At 41.6% G+C, this 21,200-nt stretch overlaps 1 protein-coding gene across 5 annotated transcripts in view; it reads left to right on the forward strand.

Moving 5' to 3' along the window:
- The window catches only part of ttll7 (tubulin tyrosine ligase-like family, member 7), a 75,391-nt gene extending 59,273 nt beyond the window's left edge, over nt 1-16,118 (forward strand). The window contains exons 18-23 of one of the 5 annotated variants that reach the window (XM_075485457.1): nt 1,555-1,635; nt 3,455-3,615; nt 6,361-6,534; nt 8,644-8,753; nt 13,555-13,630; nt 14,344-16,118. In XM_075485457.1, the coding sequence (XP_075341572.1) occupies nt 1,555-1,635; nt 3,455-3,615; nt 6,361-6,534; nt 8,644-8,753; nt 13,555-13,630; nt 14,344-14,464 (723 nt within the window). In that variant the 3' untranslated portion in view covers nt 14,465-16,118. Of the gene's footprint in view, nt 1-1,554; nt 1,636-3,454; nt 3,616-6,360; nt 6,535-8,643; nt 8,754-13,554; nt 13,660-14,343 lie in introns of all 5 variants that reach the window. The other 4 variants (XM_075485458.1, XM_075485459.1, XM_075485461.1 and 1 more) reach the window with 4 other exon arrangements.
- The last annotated feature ends 5,082 nt before the right edge of the window (nt 16,119-21,200 follow it).

Consider the following 21,200-nt stretch of genomic DNA (forward strand, 5'->3'; position numbering starts at 1 on the left):
CTGCACGCAGCTCGGCGGTAAAAGATGTTGATATTTTGAATAGTAGTAAATAACAAAATAATCATCTCATTAATTTAGAAGGATAATACAAGTTCTACTTGTGTGCCTCTCGCCAGGTCCACTCATTCTCCCCCACATGCAGTCAGTGCTCTTCCCCTCTCGTAGCTCGGAGAATGTTTTGCGAAAATAGACGGCGTGTGTATTCTGACGTGATGGCTCGACACGTTATCTGTTGTCGCATTTGCAGCTTGTCCACTGAAAATGTGAAACGCTTTGCACCGAGATCGACATAAATTTAGAATTGATTGAACTTTGAGATCGTTTTATGGTCCAGACCAAATTCTTCATAATGTTGCCTTAAGCAAAAAAAAAAAAAAAGTTGAAAAAAATATAATTTTCTCTTGCCGTTTTCTCAGTTAAAGGGTTAAAACAAGGAGTTCTGGTTAATGTAGACCCACAAACAAGTCAAGATAGTGTCATCTGAAATAATTGCAACTCAACTCTTTTTCTGTTTGTGAATTTGTGTGTGCATGCGCACGTGTGTGTGTGTGTGTGTGTGTATATACACTTGAGTTTACAAAGGAGCTTCCCAATGGAGCCCTGTTTACAGGGGCTCTAGCACGCTAAGTGTCATGTATGTGCACCGGTGGGGAAGTGTAGCCTAAGTCAACATAACAACAATAACAGTGCTTGTAGGTACACAGTAATGCTGGCACCAGGAGCAAGTGCCTGGGAACATCCAGCCCGAATTTTGAGCATAACAACACATACCCAAAGGATCTTCAGCACATGCCTCACACACAGGGTTTCTGTTCTGAGACTTAACCATTATCGCCTTGCTGGGCTGGTAACTTCAACAATAAAAAGGAGAGCAATGTTGGTATCGCATTTTAAATGATCAGAAGCCTACTAGAGCATCCAAGACAGCGAGGAGAAATTATGAAGCAAATATTTAAATGCTCTGCTTTGATTAGAGTGTGGAAAGACAGCACTCTGCGCACTGATGACAAGATAACAAGACAGTTTGTGATGTGGTGCAGTAAACAATCTCTCACCTTGTACCTTCCTCCGTTGCCTAGTTTGATGTGCCAAATATTGTGCAAGCATTGCAGCCCTATGTGGAATGGCTCCTTTCATGTTTGAACATGGAACTTCTCCAGAACAACGGCTGACACGTGAAGAAACAAAACAATTAGATGAACACACTTAACCAGGAGTGTTACAGATTCCATATTAGGATGTGAAGGTCTGTCATAACAAAGAAGAACATGAGAACGAGCTCTTGAAGTGATCACTGTACTATTTCTTAAAATCGAATGGTTTTAAATTTTTGTGAGTACAGCTTTAACTGTCCTTTCAGCCTGGCAGTAACGCGTTGCGGTAGAGTTCAAAGTCCTGTTCAAAATGATACCATTGAAATGCACTGAGGAAGGTTTTATCATTTTATTTGACTGTAACAGTCCATCTTGAGGATTGATCTGTGGTAACATGGTTTATCTTCATCTTGAGATTAAGCATTTTTCATTTTTAAAACTTGTGGGGTTTTTTTCACAGATCCTGGACAACTGGAAATATCATAAACCAAAGGTGGCCTCCTATTGGCTGGTGAAGTTGGACTCAACCAAACAGCGGAAGGTGAATTTCTTTGTATAATCCAAACTGCAACGAATCAGCACAGTTTGATAAGTCTTCGGCAAATTTGTTTCAGCAGAATATGTATTTGTTACTTTTCACCTTTTGAAACACTTTTAAGACTCATTGCACTCAAATCAGTTGTTTCTAAATCGACACATTAATCTTAACTCCAGCCCACGATGTGGGACAGTTAAAAAAAAAAGTAGAGACAAAAAAACCTGGCTTTGAAAAACGGAAAACGCAAAGTTGTAGCCTTTTGATTTTTCCTTCAAACTGGACAACTGTTAGACAACCGTCTCTCTGAAATGTCTATAGATTAGCTTACCGACTAACAACTGGGTCTAATTTTAGCCAAACAATTCATGATGTAGTTTTATGTTTGACCATTGGCAAATGGGATAAAGTTTTCATTTTGGAACCTGTCTAGACACTATTCTCAGAGAAAAAGCTTTATTTTTAATGTTAAAAATGGTGCCCATTTATCCTTTGACATCTGTATAAATTGCCTTTGCTTTGCACAGGTTCTATACTATTGCCCTGCACAGAATGGACGTTGTTAAAGTCGGTGAATATGACAGAATGTCACCACTCCTACCTGTTTCTTTGAAAGCTTTTGAACAACTTTTAAAACACAAAAATAATCGCGAAATCAAACTTCAGAGAAAAAGAGAGAAAAGGAAAACAGTAATAAAAAAAAAATAGATAAAAAAAAAGACAAGCATGAAGATCATTACTGTGTCAAACCGTGAGAGGCAGAGACACCAAATAGGATGTAAACAAAATAGAAGAGGGGACAAGACGTGAAATGGCATCCAGTAGGCGTGTCAGTAATGATGTGAACTCTCAGGCGCTGCTTCCTGCACAACTGTGCTCAGCTGTGTAGTGGGCTGTGCTGGTGTGAGCTGATGTTTATTTGGAGTGAAGCAGCCTAATGAGCAGCAGGCAGAGGTCAGGAACGTAGTGCCAACCGCTCTGCCATTTGATTACCATACCAAAACATATCTGTGTGTGTTTACTCGTCTGTGAGTTTGTCTGAGTGTGTATGCATGTCTCGCACGCCTCGTATCGCTGTGGGGAAATCTCGGTCCTCGCACAGCAACCACACACGCACGCACAGACGGATGGGCACTTCAGTAATGAGGAGCGAAGAATCAGAGTCAAAAGAACCTCAGTGCTGCTCTGAGCTGGGTGAAAAGAGGAAGAAAACAGAGGAGGAGAAGGCAGAGGTGGGGACGGATGGGAAAAAGGAAGAGGGGAAGATGGAAGGCTGGCGCAGGTGTCCGTAGACCGCCCGGGAACTTCTGACACCTTATCTCTAAGACTGACGTTGGTGCAGCAATTAGTCCTTTCCCCGGCTCTCCAGTGTCTGCCCTAACACTTTTCGTCCTGCCTCAGTCTACCACAGCCTCTCACTCGCTCTCTCTCTCTCTCTCTCTCTCTCAATCACACAAACACACACGCAAATGAGACATAGGCTTCATATCTGTACATGCAGATGTGTATAAATGCACGGAAAAAAAACTGCCGAAATACTTGTTGCATAAAAAGTTTGTAAGATATTTAAGTATTTTTCTATGATGTTTGTGTCGCAATGCTTTGTATTTTTATTTGTATTTGAAATTTCTCATAAATTCAAGCCCATCCTTTGTGAGTTAATACATCACACTCTTTTGTTTTTCGTTTTGGGGAAAGACAACAAAAAAACGGAAAAAAAATTATAGTTATAGTAACAAACGGTAAGCCATATAATTGAATAGAAATGACCTCAGCGAAGTGCTCTATTTAACTCCCTCCCCAACTCCCTTTCTTTGTCTCTCAGGTGTTGGATATTGTACGTACCAACGTGCGCTCGGCACTGCAGCGGATCTGGAGGGAGCCAGATGTAGATAGCCTTCACCTCTACCGGCTTTTTAACCGTGTCTTCAACCGACTGCTTTGGAGTCATGGCCAGGGTCTTTGGAATTGCTTCTCCAACACTGGGTAGGCCAGTCTAAGCAGAACTACGGCTATGTTTCCCTCTAATTACCAAGCAAATGTGACGTGAACTTTTGAAATGATGCTAAATAGAAAACACGCAGGTATGTTTCCATCTCCTGATTCGGAGAAAACTTGGCTGCATATTTTTGTCAGAAGGTGGCAGTGATGGGCAAAAAGAAAATAAGAATAGTGGTCACTAACTCTGGTTGATAGGCAGAGGGAGGAGAAACAAACGAAAAAAAAAGACTTAACCGATGACGGAGAGAAAGTGGACAGTAACTGAAAATCAGACTTTGTAAGAAAGAGCAGAAATTGTTAGGGCAAGTATTAGCCTATGAGGATTATAGCCTTGCTAACCTAAAGGGAGAAAGCCCAAATAAGACCCTCTACCATGGGCATACAGAAGAGAAAAATTAAGTAGGTATTTCTTCCAATTATATGTTTTAACTATTCTTACATGTCGGCTCGTGTTGGCCGTTGATTGTTTTTTTCAAAGAAATGTAAAGAAATCGCCTCAAGCGTGCATCTAAACCTTTTTTTGCAATTTTGTTTATCTTTCCCCATTTAATTTCAGTTTCAATTTTTTTTGGCTGCACAACTTTTAAATATCCATTAAGATCTTGCTACACGGTGATATTCCAAAGTCCAGTGAAAAGATTTCCCTGGAACGATGCAGCGAAAGATTTATGAGATGAGAAATAAGAGGAGTAGCTGTGCAGAGAAAAAACAACAACAATTGAACAGTTGCGAAAGTGAGGCGCTTATGTTTTCGCCTTTGGACACCAGGCCAAAACGTGAGGTTGGAGTGTTAGGAGCAGGTTTTTGCATACTAAGAAGGAGATTACCAGAGCAATGAACTGAGAAGCATCTAACTATCTCCAAATAAAAAAAAAACAAAAAAAAAAACAGTTTCTATAACCTCTGTGTAATTTTGATTGATGATTTAAACCAAGATCAACCAAGAGAAAAATTCACATTGAAATATTGCTCTGAGTATCACAAAGAACTCCCTTGAATGAATAAAATCTAATTCCTCAGAATCGACACAAACAAGTGATCACACTGCAGGCCAATTACCACCTTATTCATGACATAATATCCCTCTTCCATCTCTGTAACTAGATGCTCATGCACTGAGCAATTTTCTCACTCCCTTAAGCCCTTTGTTCATCAATGTACTCGATTCAGCGTAAGCAGGGACATTTCATTCAATATGACTGTGGAAGGAATGCCATCGGAATTACGGAGAATGAGTGAAAACAGAGCAGACCCACTGCACTTTCCTTGAAAGAGGCATGCTAGTTTGTGGAGACAGGTTACAAATTAAGGTCTCAAACAGTGGCTGTTTCCAGGATTTTTCAGAGGTGAGAGAAATATGAAAGAAAAGGAAGGGATGGGAGCAAGGAGGAAGTGTATAAAGGCCTCTTAGGATCAGGTTATTATCTGGTCCTTTAAAGTTTTATTGTGGTTTCTTACTTTTTCTGTCTTTGTTTTTTACTTTTCAAAGTGACAGAAAGTGGCTCATCACAACATGCTTCACCGCAGATACATCTATCTATACATGTTTTTCTTTTCTGAAAAAAAAAGACCACAGATTGTACTTTGTATTTCTCTTGCTTCCCATAAGTGGACTCAAACAGACTCTCACATACATGAGAACGCATGGACATATACAAACCGTATATGCAGACAGCTGCTGCACTGGCTGCTTTTCTACTCCTCTGAGCTGAAGGTGTGACCTTCTCACATCTCATCCTCTACATATTCTTTACAGTTCAGTTGTTCAGTGGCGTGCTCCCCCTGACACAGAGGGCTCAGACGGGGTAACTCGAGTCACTGTCCACGGCTCTCCATTTTTCTCCTCCCTTACATCCTCGCTAGTCCTAATTGAGGGTGAGTGTGAAAGGGAGTGAGCAGGTGACAGAGATGAAGTAGTTGATAAGCAGAGGGAGAGAAAAAGACAGACCCGGTGATAAAGAGAAAGTGGAGAGTGATTGAAAATGAGACGTAGTAAGAAATAGCAGAGATGGTTTTGGGGGGGGGGTACTGACCTATGAGGATTAGCCTAGCCAAGCTACCCCCTGTATGTTGCACCCCATGCTGCCTTTGTCTAATCGCAGCATGCCCTGGATCATACAGCTAGCTTGCTTGCTTATCGTCTGGCCCCACCCTACAACATGCCATGACCCCAACATGGATGAACCCAACAGGGGGCCCAGTATCACGCGGAGACAGCCAGGCGGTGCGGCTCTAAAAGCACACTCCAAATCTGGGGTGAAGCCCCCCTCTTTCCTCTCAGTCTCTTGTTTGATATTTTATCTAAGGGACTTAACAACAATCAAACAGCCCAGCAGCTATTGTGGGCGATGCATTCAACAGGCTTTGAAAACGACTTAGGAAGAGGGGAATGGAAACACACAGTTTTGAACCCTTTCAGAGAAAGCACATCCCACCTCCCAAGGAGTGAAAAGGGGAAGACATCAAAAGTACCCCCTAGGGTTGTGTGTCTCAGTTGTTGAGCTCACTCACAGTCAGGGGTGTGTCTGGGATTGTTAAGGGGGTTAACTGTACTTGGATTTGTTTCATCCATCCATTCTTGTACATCTGTGCATGTAGAAATGTATGTGAAAAAATATGCACACTTTCACCGTGAAATAGCTTATGTATTTACATTTTCTGTTGTGTTGCATACACATTATACATCAGCTTAAAATTGTGAACTCTTTATTTTTACTTTCTGTCCTCTAGTTCATCATGGGAGACTATCTTCAGCAAGAGCAGTGAGGTGGTGTCACCCCAGGAGCTGCAGTGCTGCCGCCGGCTGGTCCAGCTGTGCAGAGACTGCCTGTTGGTCGTCTACAAGTTTGTCTCTGAGTCCCGGGGCTCTCTGAGTGGGCTCAGCCCTGAATGGGATGACACCAGGTAAGAGAGACCTGGATTTGAAAAAGATTCAAGGATATAACTCAAGAGTCTACTTGCGCCCCAGTTCAAGCTGGACTCAGTCAGTGTCATTGTGCATTATGTTGAGCTTTAGCTCTGCAAAGAGTGTTAATCTGCTGTAAATGCCTGAAAAGCAATTGTAAATTGTTGTTGAAGATCAACTCACAACTTACTCTGTCATGCAGTTCATTTTGTTGTAGTTTAGAGATTAAGCTAGTTCACTATATATTGTACACACCAATCAGCCACAAAATTTAACAGCCGGTTTCACATGACGGGAGACAAAAAATTGTCATAGTATTGTTCAGACAGAACCCCAGACTTATAAAATGCATTTAATCTTGTTATGCTGATCAAAATCGTACAAAATCAAGGTTCGTAAAACTGGATTTCCACCCCCAGAAAATGCAGTTACGGGTAACATCCCTCCTGCACAATTACGCTCAACTACACTCAAATGGGTCTCGGCACTCTGTACAGGCTCCAAAGTTCCATCTTTTTGCAAAGTAAATAGTGAGTCTGTATTATACAGTAAAGATACTCTCATTCACGTGTTTTTCTGTTTCTTTAGTCAGACAGCTAAACACATGAGAAATCGGGACTGAAAAGCAGTCCAGTAGGACTACACTTCACCCTTAGGTCGCTAAAAGCATTTCCAGACACTCTGCTCTGATATAATCATGATTTCGTAACTGCAGTGTAATCTGACAAAATCACTGTTCGAGTTACCTAAACACCAGTGAATTCAGTTACCGTGATGTCCCATGATGCTCCACCAAGAAAATTCGAAGCGACAGTATGTTTTGAATGTTTTCTCACAGTCCACAACTGTAGCTCGTCTCAGCTGTAAATGGAACCTTACTGACTGATAGGTGAATTTAATAACATTTTATCATCTCATAACAATGCTCCACTGTTGAGAAACCTTGTGATCTGGCATTCCATGATTTACCGACCCTATTCCACAACAACTACAAGACCCAAAGGATCAGACACCACTGGACACCCCCAGGTGGTTTTTAATGTGGTGGCTGATTGGTGTATTGCCCTAACAGAAAAAACACATTACCAAAAATTACATTATGCACACAACATGGGCAATAAATGAAGCCTACTGTGGTTTTAAACTTGTAAAAATCACAGGACACATCCTTGATGAATGCTTCCTCTGATATTTAGGTCCAGGTGGAAAGTTAGTTATGGCAGCCTGAACCCCAAAAGTGCCAAGTAATAAACTCCCTTCTGAAAGCACTGTCAAACACATTGTTATCATCAGCTATCATCATTAAACCTCTCTCTGGAAACATTTCTTCTCTCCCCTCTATGGAGCCTCGGAGCTATCCTCTTCTTCATGAAACCCTGATAAAACAAACAAGCAAAAATCAGCCTCATTCTATTTTTAACGCTGATCCCCACGGGGGACAGCAGCTCAGGTTGGGAATGAGTGAACTTTTAAATCACACATGCTTTGGGCTGGCAGACAGGGTGGGAGCTGGTTTGGGAGAGGGATAGAAGGAGTGTGCTGTTAACAGGAAATAATGGCCCACAGATTAGCGCTCAGGTTAGCCTGGGGCCCCTCGAGGCCTTCTTAATTCAATTAGAGCCCAGATGAGCCTGAGCAGCAAATGACCTTACAAGAGAGAGAGCTCCTTTTTTCCTGGGGCCTCGCTTTACATGATTCATAACTCTTGCACATATTTTAACAGGCTATCACTTTGTGCATACTGTATAAAAAACTCAGCTGTTAATAAGAATGTGGGTTTTGTGTACAGTGACAGAACAAGTTTGGTTTCATCTTTTCTAACATTGTTAGTATGGATATATATATATATATATATATATATATATATATATATATATATATATATATATATATATATATATATATATATGTTGGCTTTTTTTCTTGCAAAAATATGAATCGTCAGTTGACCATATGAATGTAAAGATGTTAATATAATTGGACTTCATTTCTCTATCATACACAGAACCATGTATTTGCTTTAGGTTTGAGTGCAGCTTTAAGCATGCATTGGTCTGTCTCTCCTTATTTCCTTTGTGTCTATATATGTGTGTGTAAAAAAAAAAAAGCTTACCATTTGCTGCTGGACCAACTTCAACCCATGGCTCAACTCCTGCTGCTGTCGCTGCCGCTTCTTCTTCTTCTTCCTCTCCTTCCGTCTCTTCGCCCCTCGACGCAGGTCTCTGCTTGGTTTAGTTCTGCTAAACCCCCCACCCCTCCTGCATCCTCAAGCACTGCCACGATTCACTGCTTTCTCCTGCTACCACCACCTCACAGCTGTACCAAAGGCTTGATCCCACCTGCCCTAAGATGGTTGCCTTGGCAGCACAACCAACAGTCTGAAACGGCCTCCTTATCTTTTTCTTACTAACAATAAAATAAGGAATATTGGGATTGATTAAAATGGCACGAGAATGAGTTTCAAACTATTGGACGACTTGTTGCCCAAAACTATACACAGTGTACTCAGAAAGAACGCTCAAGGAGAAGGAAGCACATTCAGACTGTTTGGAGCAGTTTGGGTCAACACTGCAACCATTCAGCCACCTGGCAGTACATCACCAGCAATCACCCAGCTGCCACAACCCGTTTCACTCAATGCTTTATTCAAGAGCATCGTACAGTACCTTGAGTGCATTTTCAGCACAAGTGGCCTCAGTGAGAACTGAGCGGCTCACCTGCACAGCATCAGTGCCATGATCGACCTAAGCACCACTTTCTTCTTGTCACAAGAAGACAGAAAAAAGGTTTGGCTCACATTGTGTGGTTTGCAGTTCAACAACACGAGTGGCTCACATCTCTCCATCCGGCATGCTGGGGGCCGTCACAACCCACCACCACTTCAGATGCAGTAGCTGAGAAGCAATTAGGACTGTTTTCTCATTGACACATATGTTTAACACGAGGGGGTAAATTGTGTGTGTGTAGGTGTGCATGTTCATGTCCTCTTACTTTGACACATCTATCTCATCACTTTCTCTACAATGACACTCCAGTCGACTTCAAATTATTATTCTTGAGCTGCAGAGAAGCATCTGCCTAACTCCAACTCGTAACGCCAGTTTAGCTCCAGACTTCTGCTAACATTTTTTTATGAAAAAGTACGGAAATGGACTCTGTGTCTTTTATTAAAACTGCATCAGTCAGGACATAAGCAATAATTTATTAAAGAAAAAAAATGACAATGTACTGTAAATATGGGCAAGTGAGCAGCGTTAATGTGAGCAGTCCATTAATGAAAACATATTAAAATATAGGATGTTTTTCAAAGGCTGGTCAAGGCATAGCTTTTGTAGAAAATGACAAGGACACAGAGGCAATTTATGTCCACATGAATTGTATATCTATACATAATTATGTACAAAAGAGTCACTGACTTGCTTTACCAGGAAATAATTTTCATGGGTAAAAAATAAAGCCCCAGAAGTGCAAAAAAACCCAAAACAGTAGTTTCTCAAAATGCTCCAAATACAAGTTAATTACCAAAGACCTCCATATTAAAATGTAAATATCCCCATTCTCTCTTGGGGATATTTTCTTTCTTAACTCACACATTGAAATTATATTGAGGCTTGAAGTTATATAGAATAAAAAGTGTGGTTGCGATGAGGGATGGCTGAGTGCCGTCAGTGCGACCCAACAAGCGTGCAGCAGCCTTGTATTCTCAGTCAGATTCATCCCTCACACCTTGCATCTTCCTTCCAAAACACAATCAGTGACTTAGATCCATCTTTTATTTGCATTCTCTGGCACACCTCTGTAGTCTTGACTACCTGAATATTTTTCACACATTCAACACTAGATGTCACACATGACTTCATGACTTCTTGTATATTGCTCCTCTAAATTTAACATACCCACATTTTGCATGTTCACACATATGCAGTCTGTAACACACAGAGGAGCAAAGCTCTGTGCAGCTTTTTTGGCACAGGTCAAAGTTGGTCTGTTAACTGGGGTCCACAGGGTCTCCATTGTTGACCACACCTGCCTGCTCTTGTTCAAGTACCCTTCCTGTGTGGAGTGCTCTGATCAAGTGTGTCAACAGCCTCATGAGTTGGAGGAAAGTCATTCGGCCTGTGTGGGCAGATGAGAAGAAGTAGCCAAATACTGTAGCCTCACTAATGACTTTCTTCTTAAGCCTGGAATTACTGTCAATACCAAAAGACAATTTTCCCATAATGACAAAAGTTTCAAATTCTATTAACTTTCATTTGTCTGAGAAGTGTGGCAGTAATTAGGGTTAATTGGGGTGTTGAACAGAATGTGGGCTGCAGATACCCTTGAAGCCTCTTGGTTTATGATTGTGTCAGCTACCGTGCAAGTCTCCCTCTCCATTCTTAGTCATTTTGTTTTGTCGGGCGTCCTCTTAATTGTCCGTGGAACTTGCATCTCAATGGAAGACTTGAGTTTGGCCTGTCAGGAGGAAGAGTAGTTGATAGGTGCTGTAGATGGGAGCACAGTATCTGTCCGTCTCCAACACTGGACTAAATGAAGGACAAGTCCGTGAACAAGCCTGCCCCTGGCTTTCAAGCATGCACGTATAGTTGCTCGGGCCTTCTTCGTGATCAAAAGGAGGACGAACCTGGAAGATGCTGAACGAGGGTCCAATTAAATATAGCCTGCAGAGACAGCAACAGCCTGGACGTGAACCTCCACACCCCTCACTCCACCGCTTGCCACTACCACCAGAGTGATTCTTTTTATGAGCTGAATAATCTCAAAGTGAATACCAGAGGAGCTCTGTACAACACACACTCAGCCCCGCATGAATGTTCAATATTTGATTTTCCTTTCTTTCTTTTTTCTTCTTCTTCTTCTTCATTTTTTCCCCCTCTACCAGCCGCGGCCGCTGTATTTGGGCAGGATGGGCAGAGCCCCGCCTTCCACACACCAACCTTTCTTTTATATATAAAATATAGATAATTATAAATTATAGATAAAATATTTATTTCAACTTCAATCACAGTGGGAATCGTATTACACCATATTGTGGCTTGTGACGGACTTTGCGAGTGGAATCTGTTTTTATTTTCGCTAAAATATAGCCTACCTCCAGTGTGGCTGCTTAACGTTAGATCTATGGCCACTGGCCAGGGCAGATGCCTGGTCTGCTCTCAGCTAAGCCTGGCCCCGCCGAACTCTCGAGCACATTCTACCAATCAGAATCACTGTAGGCTCCTATGTAGCATAATATCATGTAACATTTAGCGCGCCTGTATAGATGCTATTGGGGCAGGTGTATGATCTGCCCATGACATGGAAAGGACTCAAAGGGTTTAAGAAATATTACTCCGCCCATCTAGCCAGTGGGAACTTCAGTGCCGCCAAATTCCCCTACAAACTTGTTGGATAAAACGGATAACTATGTCGGATTTGATGAAGGATATTGGCTGTTTAATCCGGATTCACGTTTGTGATAGGTAAAGATTTTACTTTATAGTTGCTATCTTACAAAGTTTTAAGTGATTGTGAACGAAGTCTTTGCAAAATGGGAAACTGGGAGTGATTTAATGAAATATCTTAGCTTGATGAGCAAAGCAATGTTGAGACAGTAAACATTGTGTTGACAGCTTCGTACATGTACAGTAGGTTACTTGTCTGCTAGCTTAGGTTGGAGCACTGTCGGTGTGTGTGACATGAAGCATTTTTCGGAAAAGGCAAAAAAACACGAGTCCAGCAAGACGCGTCTGAATTGTGCCATGGAATTAGCCATGCAATGCTTTGCGACAAGTTTCCCTCTAATTGAAACGTAGGCAGTATTAATTCCTTTCACAAACTTTCTCTTCGCTCATTTTCACGTGGCTTTTGTGTTTGTTGTATGGCAGACTTTTATGCGAGTGCGCACCCCCCCCTGCGTATGGTTGCATAGACTATTGGCCTATTGCGTATGCTCCATAAAAGCTTGCATTTTGATAACGCAGATCATCTGCCCCGCCTATTTTCCAGACCACGAGCCGCTACTGCCCTCTACCACCATTTCCATGCCTAGGCTCGGTGAAATCACACCACAAACCCATGAACACAGTCCTTACAAGTGTTGATAAATCTCCTAGAAGAGCGCAATGGACTATGAGGTGTGGAGAAATGTAGCGAAAAGAAACAAAACAATAAGGTAGAATAGAACCCATAGCCGACGCTGAAATAATGGTATGAAATCAGTTAATGCACTTTCAGCTACATATTGGAAAGAAATGTGAAAGGCTGAAAGCAAAGCTTGCCCACTCTGTGGAGTTTGAGTGGAGAACTTTGAGAACAAGTGCCAGAGTGATCCATTGTTCACCCAGCCTGGTCATCGTTGAAGACTGTGCTGGAGGGATTCATACAGCCCACTTGAAGCGGCTTCAAGGACACTCTCATTGGACTAAATCAATTTAATTTGAATCCCCCCTAACTCTCTTGGGTGTAAAACTGTTGAAATGGATGCCCTCAGCTACATTTTTTTCTTTCCAGTCGACTTCAGGAGAAGCTGCTCGGCTAATTTGTCCGAGAGCTGTCTGAGAAAAATGTGCCATCACTACACAAGCTTTTAAAGAAGATATTATTCCTTTGTTCTGTAATCCTCAGCCCCAGTAGGTCCCTTTTGATTAGATTGTCGCATCTTGAATTCTTCCACAAGGACTACATCCTTCGACCATTGTACTTGTTTAACTAAACGAGCATTAGATATATTTTTTTCATCAGCTAAAGATCCTGGCTGAAAATGTAGAAATAGGTTCACTGAGTGTTTCATTTCGTGGGATAACTCTTGTGCAAAAGCTCATAAATGTAAGTTACTTTGCAAGCTGATTAGTATGGAAGAATTTAAACTAACTTATATTTTACCTCAGCTTCAGTTAATCCTGCTCAGGATCGGATCATCTCATCTGACATTGTTCTTAAAAACCATATCTGACTCATTTCTAGTAACTAAGGAAGATGGAGCAGGGTTCGGCCCCTCCTTGACTCTCATCTCAACCTGACACTGGTCTCATTCTCAGGTACTGGAACGCTGTTAGCAGGAGCTGCCTCACTGCTCTGTCTCGGTGGAAGGTGTCATAGAAAAGTCTTAGAAAGGTACTGACGTCTATGCCTCGGAATGATAGGTGAGGATTTTCTGCTCATGATATCAAAAAATGTAAGGCTCAAAGTTGAAAAACCAGATTGCCCCGAAAGATAGTGTGAGGGTAACAGTTTTATTACTGTTTTCTGCCCATCCTCAATTATTGGCAAATTAAATAGGTCTGTAGCTCAGAGCCCTCTATATATTTTTGATTTAATGCATCACACAAAAATAGAGCTGCAATGCTAAATCAAATACTGAAGTCATTGTCATTTTTGCTATTTTCAACTTCTTGTCATTCATAATATATATATAAAAGAATATCTTTGGTCTTTGCACTGTTGGCGAAAAACAAGATATTTGGAGATATCACATTGGTCTATGGCAAGAAAAACAGATTTGCTGATAACGTCAATGCTTATTAATTGCATGACAAAAAATGCTTCAGATAAGTTCCCGATGTTTTTCTTTCCTTGATATTACTCCTTTCAAGTCCAAGGGATATCTTGATATCTTGACATCACCGGGCCTTTTATGAAAATTGAGTTATGCAAATGGAGATGGTCATAAATAGTAGCGTCAATATTTAAAAAGTGGGATATATGCCGTTTCTATGCCTACTAAAGCGCCCCGACCTCTAAATTGTGACCTTTGCAGGACTAATCCTCTCATTATGTTCATCTTTTCCCCTAATCCCTCCATCCCTCGCTCGCATCCGTCTGTCCAGGTACCTGCTGCCAGTGACCTCCCAGTTCATCATGAAGTGGCCTTCGTCCAGCTTTGGCCACATCTCCTCAGCCGTGCCACGCTCCCACAGCCTTTTAGCCGCCAGGATGGACCACTTCTGAGGTCACCGTGGCAACCCTGGCTCCTGACATTTCGCCTTTTGACCTCAACCACTTCTTCTCCCATGACTCTTACCCAGCCAAACTCAGATCTTAGTAATCCCGGTATGGATCTGAATAGAGAGCAGTTCTGGACACCGGATGGGGCCTCAGCCTTGGCCAATCGCCTTGTGGAAGATCAACAAAGCAACGTAGGACAATTTGGGGTTAATAAAGGGTGTTGTTCAGTTTAGTTTAGTTTGGCCCTTCTCAGACCAGCAGACCACCGTTATCCTCCATCCCTCCCATCAGTCACAGTAATATCAGATGGGGGGTTCACCTCTCTCCTGTCATTGTAATTGCTGTATCATATTTCACTGTACAGTTACAAGTCATAGTACTGTAAAAGAAAAAAGAATAAATACTAAACAATGCAAGGATTATTTATTTCTGTACAAATTAATTTTTTGAGGTATTCCATGAATGCAATGAATGCTGGTGCAGAATTTAGATTTGGAATATCAACAAAGCTTTTACTCATTTAAATAAGTGAACATGAAAAGCTTATTTTTTGCTGGCTGCCATCACTTATTTTGTTTCTGTTTTCAGATTTGAATTTTGTTTCATAACTTATATCAGAGGTTTCATGTTAATAACAGTCACTTTATGTTGTTTTTGCAGTTTGAATTAATTGTGAAGAGGTGATGCCCAGACCACTCAAAATGTTTAACTCTTGAATGCCAATGCTTCTTGTTTTAATTGTGTGATATTAAGTGCAAGCGCAATTAAGCGAAACAACGTTTCAAATGTCAGTGCAGTAAAGCCAAGCGTCTTTGCCTTCAGGTGCACGAGCTGACTTGAATGCCACAGAGTGAAGAGCCAAACCCCTCAGAGGGTGGCCACTTGTTCCTAATATGCACTTTGCAGTTTGTCACAGAAAGAGAAAGCGGCTGCACATAAGTAGAGTATGCATGTGTAGACTTTAGTCTCTTTAGACCCAGATATAGTGTTTAGACAGAAGAGCTGCGTTTGGAATATACTTGAAGTTTTGTGTTGTCATTAGTCACAGTATCACTGCAAAGAGGACATGTCACTTCTGCATTTGTTGTCTCGATTACTGATGTCTTAAAGGCAACAGGGATGTGTTTCATGATTCAGATTGTTTAGCACGTTGAATGATTTGTGTCGGCTCATATGTACTGTAACAGCGGTGATCACCTGGTATGAGCAGCTTCAGCCTTTTTCCCTGCTGCATTAAGCGTACGAGTGCCAGGGGTATCATGGATGTGCCAATTATAAGCCCATCTACCGCATTTATTTTTAGGCTTATATGTCACAACCTTCTGCAGGACCTCAGTTAAAGTATTAAATGTTAAAGAGAAGAAACACGGTGTTAAATGTTTAGTAGTTTACTTGCTCTGTGTACAACTTTAAAGATGGTAGTCTGTACAAAACAGTACAGTGTAAATTTTCTAACAATTTCCACTCGCAAGTGTAGCAGTAATGCTGTGCTAAAACTGCTCAAAGTCAAGTCAGAGTTTTACAACCCCCAATTTTTATTTTACCATGCCAATTGTTTTTTTATTTTGCCTGATTTTGTGTTATCTAAGAGCAGTTTCTTTTTCCTTAGAGGTAAAGGACTTTTAATTTTACATAGCAATAAAATGTTTAAACAGTTTCAACTTGTTTTGTTTCTTGATCCACAAAAATGTTCTTTTTTCAAATTGACACATACAATTATTTCAATTATGTTAGGGTGGGAAGAAAATGTTTCACCGAGTCACCTCTTAGTTTTGCAATATTTCACTGAAATACATTTGCACAATATATAGAGAAGTATATCCCTGTTTAGTATCGGTTTGACTGCATGAACATTATCGTAGGCCACTTTAGAGCTACAGACTCGGAACATATTCATCTCATCTGAGCGAAGCATACATCTTGGCGTGCACCTCAGCTTGTTGAGTGAGCGATCAAACATTCTCTGGGAAAAACTGCAAGGCTAAAAGTGCCGCTGCCGGGCAGCTAAAGCGTGCAAATGTACCTGCAAATGTCACTTCAGTCGGTTCGATGCTTGCATGGTCCTCGTTCGTCAACATCACACTGCCTGGGACATTAAGGCAACAGCACACAGAGCCCAACACTCAGCTGAGATGATAGAAACATCAGACTTAACCCTTTTTTTTTTTTTTTTTGCTTGTTTACATATAAAACTGTTAACAATACATTTAAATCACATTATGTGACAATTATGTGATAAGATTGAGGCACAGACTGATTATATATTATATTTAAAACTAATAACTGAAAGATCCTAAAATATCTTAAGTTGCAATAAAAGAAGAAAATAAAAAACACAAGAATTTAAGTTTAAAACAATTAACTGAGATTGCATGGATGGAAGTAGGAGAAACAAATGAAAAAGTCAAGCCGGACTAATTACAACACTTATTTGCTGCTGAACTGTAATGGTTTTAAAAACTTCCTGTCGACTCGATATCCATTACTCGAACAGCTCTCAGGCTGTCTGGATTAACCTCAGTGGCTGCTCATTTCACAGCAGAAGCCCCTGTGGACAGGTGACACTTCTGACCTGTCACTCGCCTCAATAATGAAAGTGTGTGTACCCAGCCGGTCTTTTTTGTTCCATCTTGACCTGAAAGCCGGCCTACTCTGATGGGTGTGTGCGTGCACAAGGAGAGCATTGTCAGTTTTATTTAGACCTGTAACGGCAGCATCCAGTACAGTTTGTTTTGTCCTCTCCACCCCCTCCTTCTCCTTCTGCCTGTCAACTAAAGAGGTGCGGGGCCTGACCTTGAGGCCCTCTGGCCTTGGCTTTGTCCCCTGCAACCTTAAGAGGGGGCAGGGGCAGTGACTGTCTGGCGCCGCGACCTCAGAGTACTGTCCAAAAAAATCTCACCCAGCCACAGTACTGTGCCGTTCCATCCTGACCTTTCCACTTGTCGCTTCCTGCGATTCAACCAATTGCTCTATCCCTTTTGTCACCTACCTATCGGTGGTCCACGCAGCTTTGCAGCCAGTGTCCAGCCCCCGTTTTTTTTTTTTTTTTGCTTTTTAAACACCCAGATGACCCAGTTTCCGGGCCCTAAGCCGACCAACCTCTGGATTGGAGACTAAAAAAAAGCTACTGGGAGCTGTGTGAGAGGTGGATGGTTCAGATGAGATAAGGAAGCACACTCTCGTGCAAAACACAGATGGCTGTGCTTCAAATCTGCTCTTAATCCACTATTTCAGATGACATGGTGGAAAAGAGCAGCACGATTTATTCTGTAATTACGACTGTCTGAGTGAGGTGTCCAGAGGAACGGCTGCCCTCCTTTTCCCTTCCACTGAAGCTTTAAAAGTGGAGCTGGAGGTGGTCTGTGTGCTTTCAGATGACAAACCTGACCTTTCTTATCAGACAAATGTATACAGCTTGTTTATGACAAAGGGTGTGTGTGTGTGTGTGTGTGGATTATGTATCTGTCCTACCCACTGTGTGGGCAGCCTGCACTGTGCGATGCATGGATGAGCCAAAACATTACAGCCACACCTGCCTTCTTTGCTGTTGGTCCTTCGCTTGCTGCCAAAACAGCCCTGACCCAGAAAGGCAAAGGCTCTACAAGACCTCTGAAGGTGCCCTGTGGTATCCGGCGCCAAGGTGTTAGCAGTAAATCCTCTAAGTCCTGTCAGGTGTGATGCGGAGCTGCCATCAATGAGGCTATTTCCAGCACATCCCATATCGTAGGTTGATTTTTTGTCACTCCTTGGACCCCTTCATGAGATGCTTCAACCCGGTCGTCTGGCCTTTACACCGGCCCGCCTCCCCTGCATCCATCACACTAGGAGAACAGATTGTTCACTTATTGTCTAATATTTCCCAAACCTTGACATGCAGTGTTGTTAAGAGATAATCAACGCTTTTTGCTTCATCTGTGAGTGGTCACACTGTGTTGGCTCATTATTGGTGTATGTGTGCAAAGCAGGCTCACATATGTTCACTGCTGCTTTATTAGTTTTCCAGGCCTCACACCTGCCTCATTGTCCTGACATTTGCATGTGTTTGTGGGTTTATTGCGTATTCTCGAAGGGACACATTCACTGATGCCCGCTGCAGTACATCGTGTGTGGTGCCTTGTTTACAACATCTTTGCTCTCAGCAGGGATCCTACAAGTAACTGACACATAAACCAACAGATAAACACATGCACACAGAGGAGTCTGGATGATCTTTACTCAGCTCATCCTTCTGGTTTGGGATATTTACCGCACATGCAATTATTTTTCGCCGAAAAAAATACTGGCTAATTTTAAAGCCTATGATTTGTTTATTTTATAGCAAAAACTTTCAACCTGTGTATAAATCAAATCCGATCAAATAAAATGAAAGTTGTTTGCTGATTTTGAGAAGTGTGTTGACTATGTGCTGTGACATTTCCTAAATTCCACTGCTAATCTGATTTATTACCATAATGTTATGTGATCAATCAATGAATGTGACCTGCTGAGTTCAGTCAGACAGTTCCTGATGGATCTCATCCCATTATCTATGTTGTAACTGCAACATGTTACTGAACATTGAGCCCATTCTTTAAAGTAATGAATTAAAAAACATTTGTACTTTGAAAGATAATTTTCAAGACATATTTATATAATAAGAAAAACAGTTTTTCTAACAGAATATTATATCAACAATATTCCGATTTGTTTTTAAAAGACATTTTTACAAGCAAACGAGGAGGAAAAGGTTCTCACAGCTCTAGCAGCAGTTTGAAAAATATAAGAGGAGCACATTTTTGAAAAACAAACCACCAAAAGATTAACAGCAGTGATCATCTCCTTCACTGCAATTTTCTGCTGGCAAACAATGTGTTATGGCGTTCATGTGGACATTATTTTGACATACCACCAACCTAGAAATATTGAATCCATGCTACATGATGTAAAATTCTCTGGAACAGCTCAGTCACAGTTGCAAAGCACTTGAGCTAACCCAACCTCTAACATTCCAAGATGCCAAAGTGAGCGAAGAGCTGGAGGATGTAAAGCAGAACCTTCTCGCGCCAACTTTGTTTTTTCTTTCTTACGAACAGGAGCAACTGATAAGGCTTTCTAAAACCCAACTAATTCCCAGAAAACTACCCCAAATCTGAGAGGAGTTGAAGATGAAAAGCCGTAAATGTTGGGCAGGAGCAAGATGAAGAAAGAGGTGGAAGTCTTCACCTCATATCCTTCTGGAGAATGTGAGATCACTGGCAAGGAAAATTGATGAGAACGGAGCACTCACCAGGGCAAGGCAAGAATAGAAAGATTCTGTGTTTCACTGATACATGACTGCAGGAGCATATATCCGACTCCAACACGTCTCTAGCACGCTTTTAGATGATACGAACAGACAGAAATATCAAAAACAGTAGCAGAGGTAGAGGTGTTGCAGTGCCTATTTGCAGCAGATGATGTAACACTGGATATGTCTCTGTGAAGAAGAAGATCTGTTCCAAGACACTGAAATGTTATCAAGTGAGTGAGTTTATGTCCATACTATGTACCAAGAGAGGTCATCTGTGTTATTCTAGTTATTGTGCATTTCTTACCCTGTGTGTTGTTTGTGATGTCATCACAAATATGACAAATGAAGGACGATGCCTGTCCTCCATTAGGAAAATCAGACCACAACCTGGTATTCCACACCTCCACTTACATATTCATAATTCAGCAGCAACTTGACATGAAAACAAATTTGATGGAGATGGTCTAAGGAAGCTGAACAAACTCCTACATGATGCTGTGAGGCCACATACTTGAACGCACACTGAGAGCCACATGAGGATGGCATCAACACCATCACGGAGTGACAGACTACATTACCTTCTGAGTGAAGAGGATCATCCCCACAAGGACAGTCAAATGCTTCCCCAATAATACATCCTGGATCACCAGTGACCTGAAAGAGCTGATGAACATGAAGAAGAAACTCTCCAGGGAAGGACACAGGGAGTCATTGAGGAGTTCTTCAGAAACAGTAGAAAAAGAAGATAAGAGAAAGCAAGGGGTGGTACAGAAAAAGCTGGAAAGCAAACTTCAGGAGGGCAACACGAGGGATGTGGGTTCAGGCCGAAAACGATCACATGCATCACAACATCCCTGGAACCACAACTTCCCCGTCACACTTCTAGAGTGTCATCCTGCACCTCAGGGGTCAGATGGTGGGTCAGACTATACTTCCTGTAGACACTTTGATCCTTAAGTCAACACTGGTGCATGCACAGTTAAGTTACAGTTGCATTTAGACTGGTTCATTTAACTGGACGACCTTCCATGTAACTGTTAACATGCACAGAGTCGACACATAGTCTTAACGGGATGATTTTCAAACACAGTTCCTGACGTGTTTTGTTGTCTTACTAAAGAAAAAGAAAAATATGTGAATGAGAGCAGCGCAATTGGGAGTTTTGTTGTATAAATATACACTCACACTTAACAGTTTTCACAAAAAGAACCAAAAAGATGGACCTATGAGGCATGTACCAAGCATCTAGTTCCATTTGACTGTTGCTGAGTGTATACATGCAGAATGACTCAACCTCGAACCATATCATTTGGACATATTAGCCCGGTTTTGAGAATCTCATACAATTCCAATTCAACTAATGCGTTTACATGGAACTAATACAATATTCTTTTTTTTCCCAAGTGTTATGTAACCTTGCTAAAGTTTGCAACAAGATGTTGCGTATCTTCCATAAGGCTGTGGTAGAGA

Source organism: Odontesthes bonariensis, chromosome 15 (assembly GCF_027942865.1).
Source record: "Odontesthes bonariensis isolate fOdoBon6 chromosome 15, fOdoBon6.hap1, whole genome shotgun sequence".
Lineage (NCBI taxonomy): Eukaryota > Metazoa > Chordata > Actinopteri > Atheriniformes > Atherinopsidae > Odontesthes > Odontesthes bonariensis.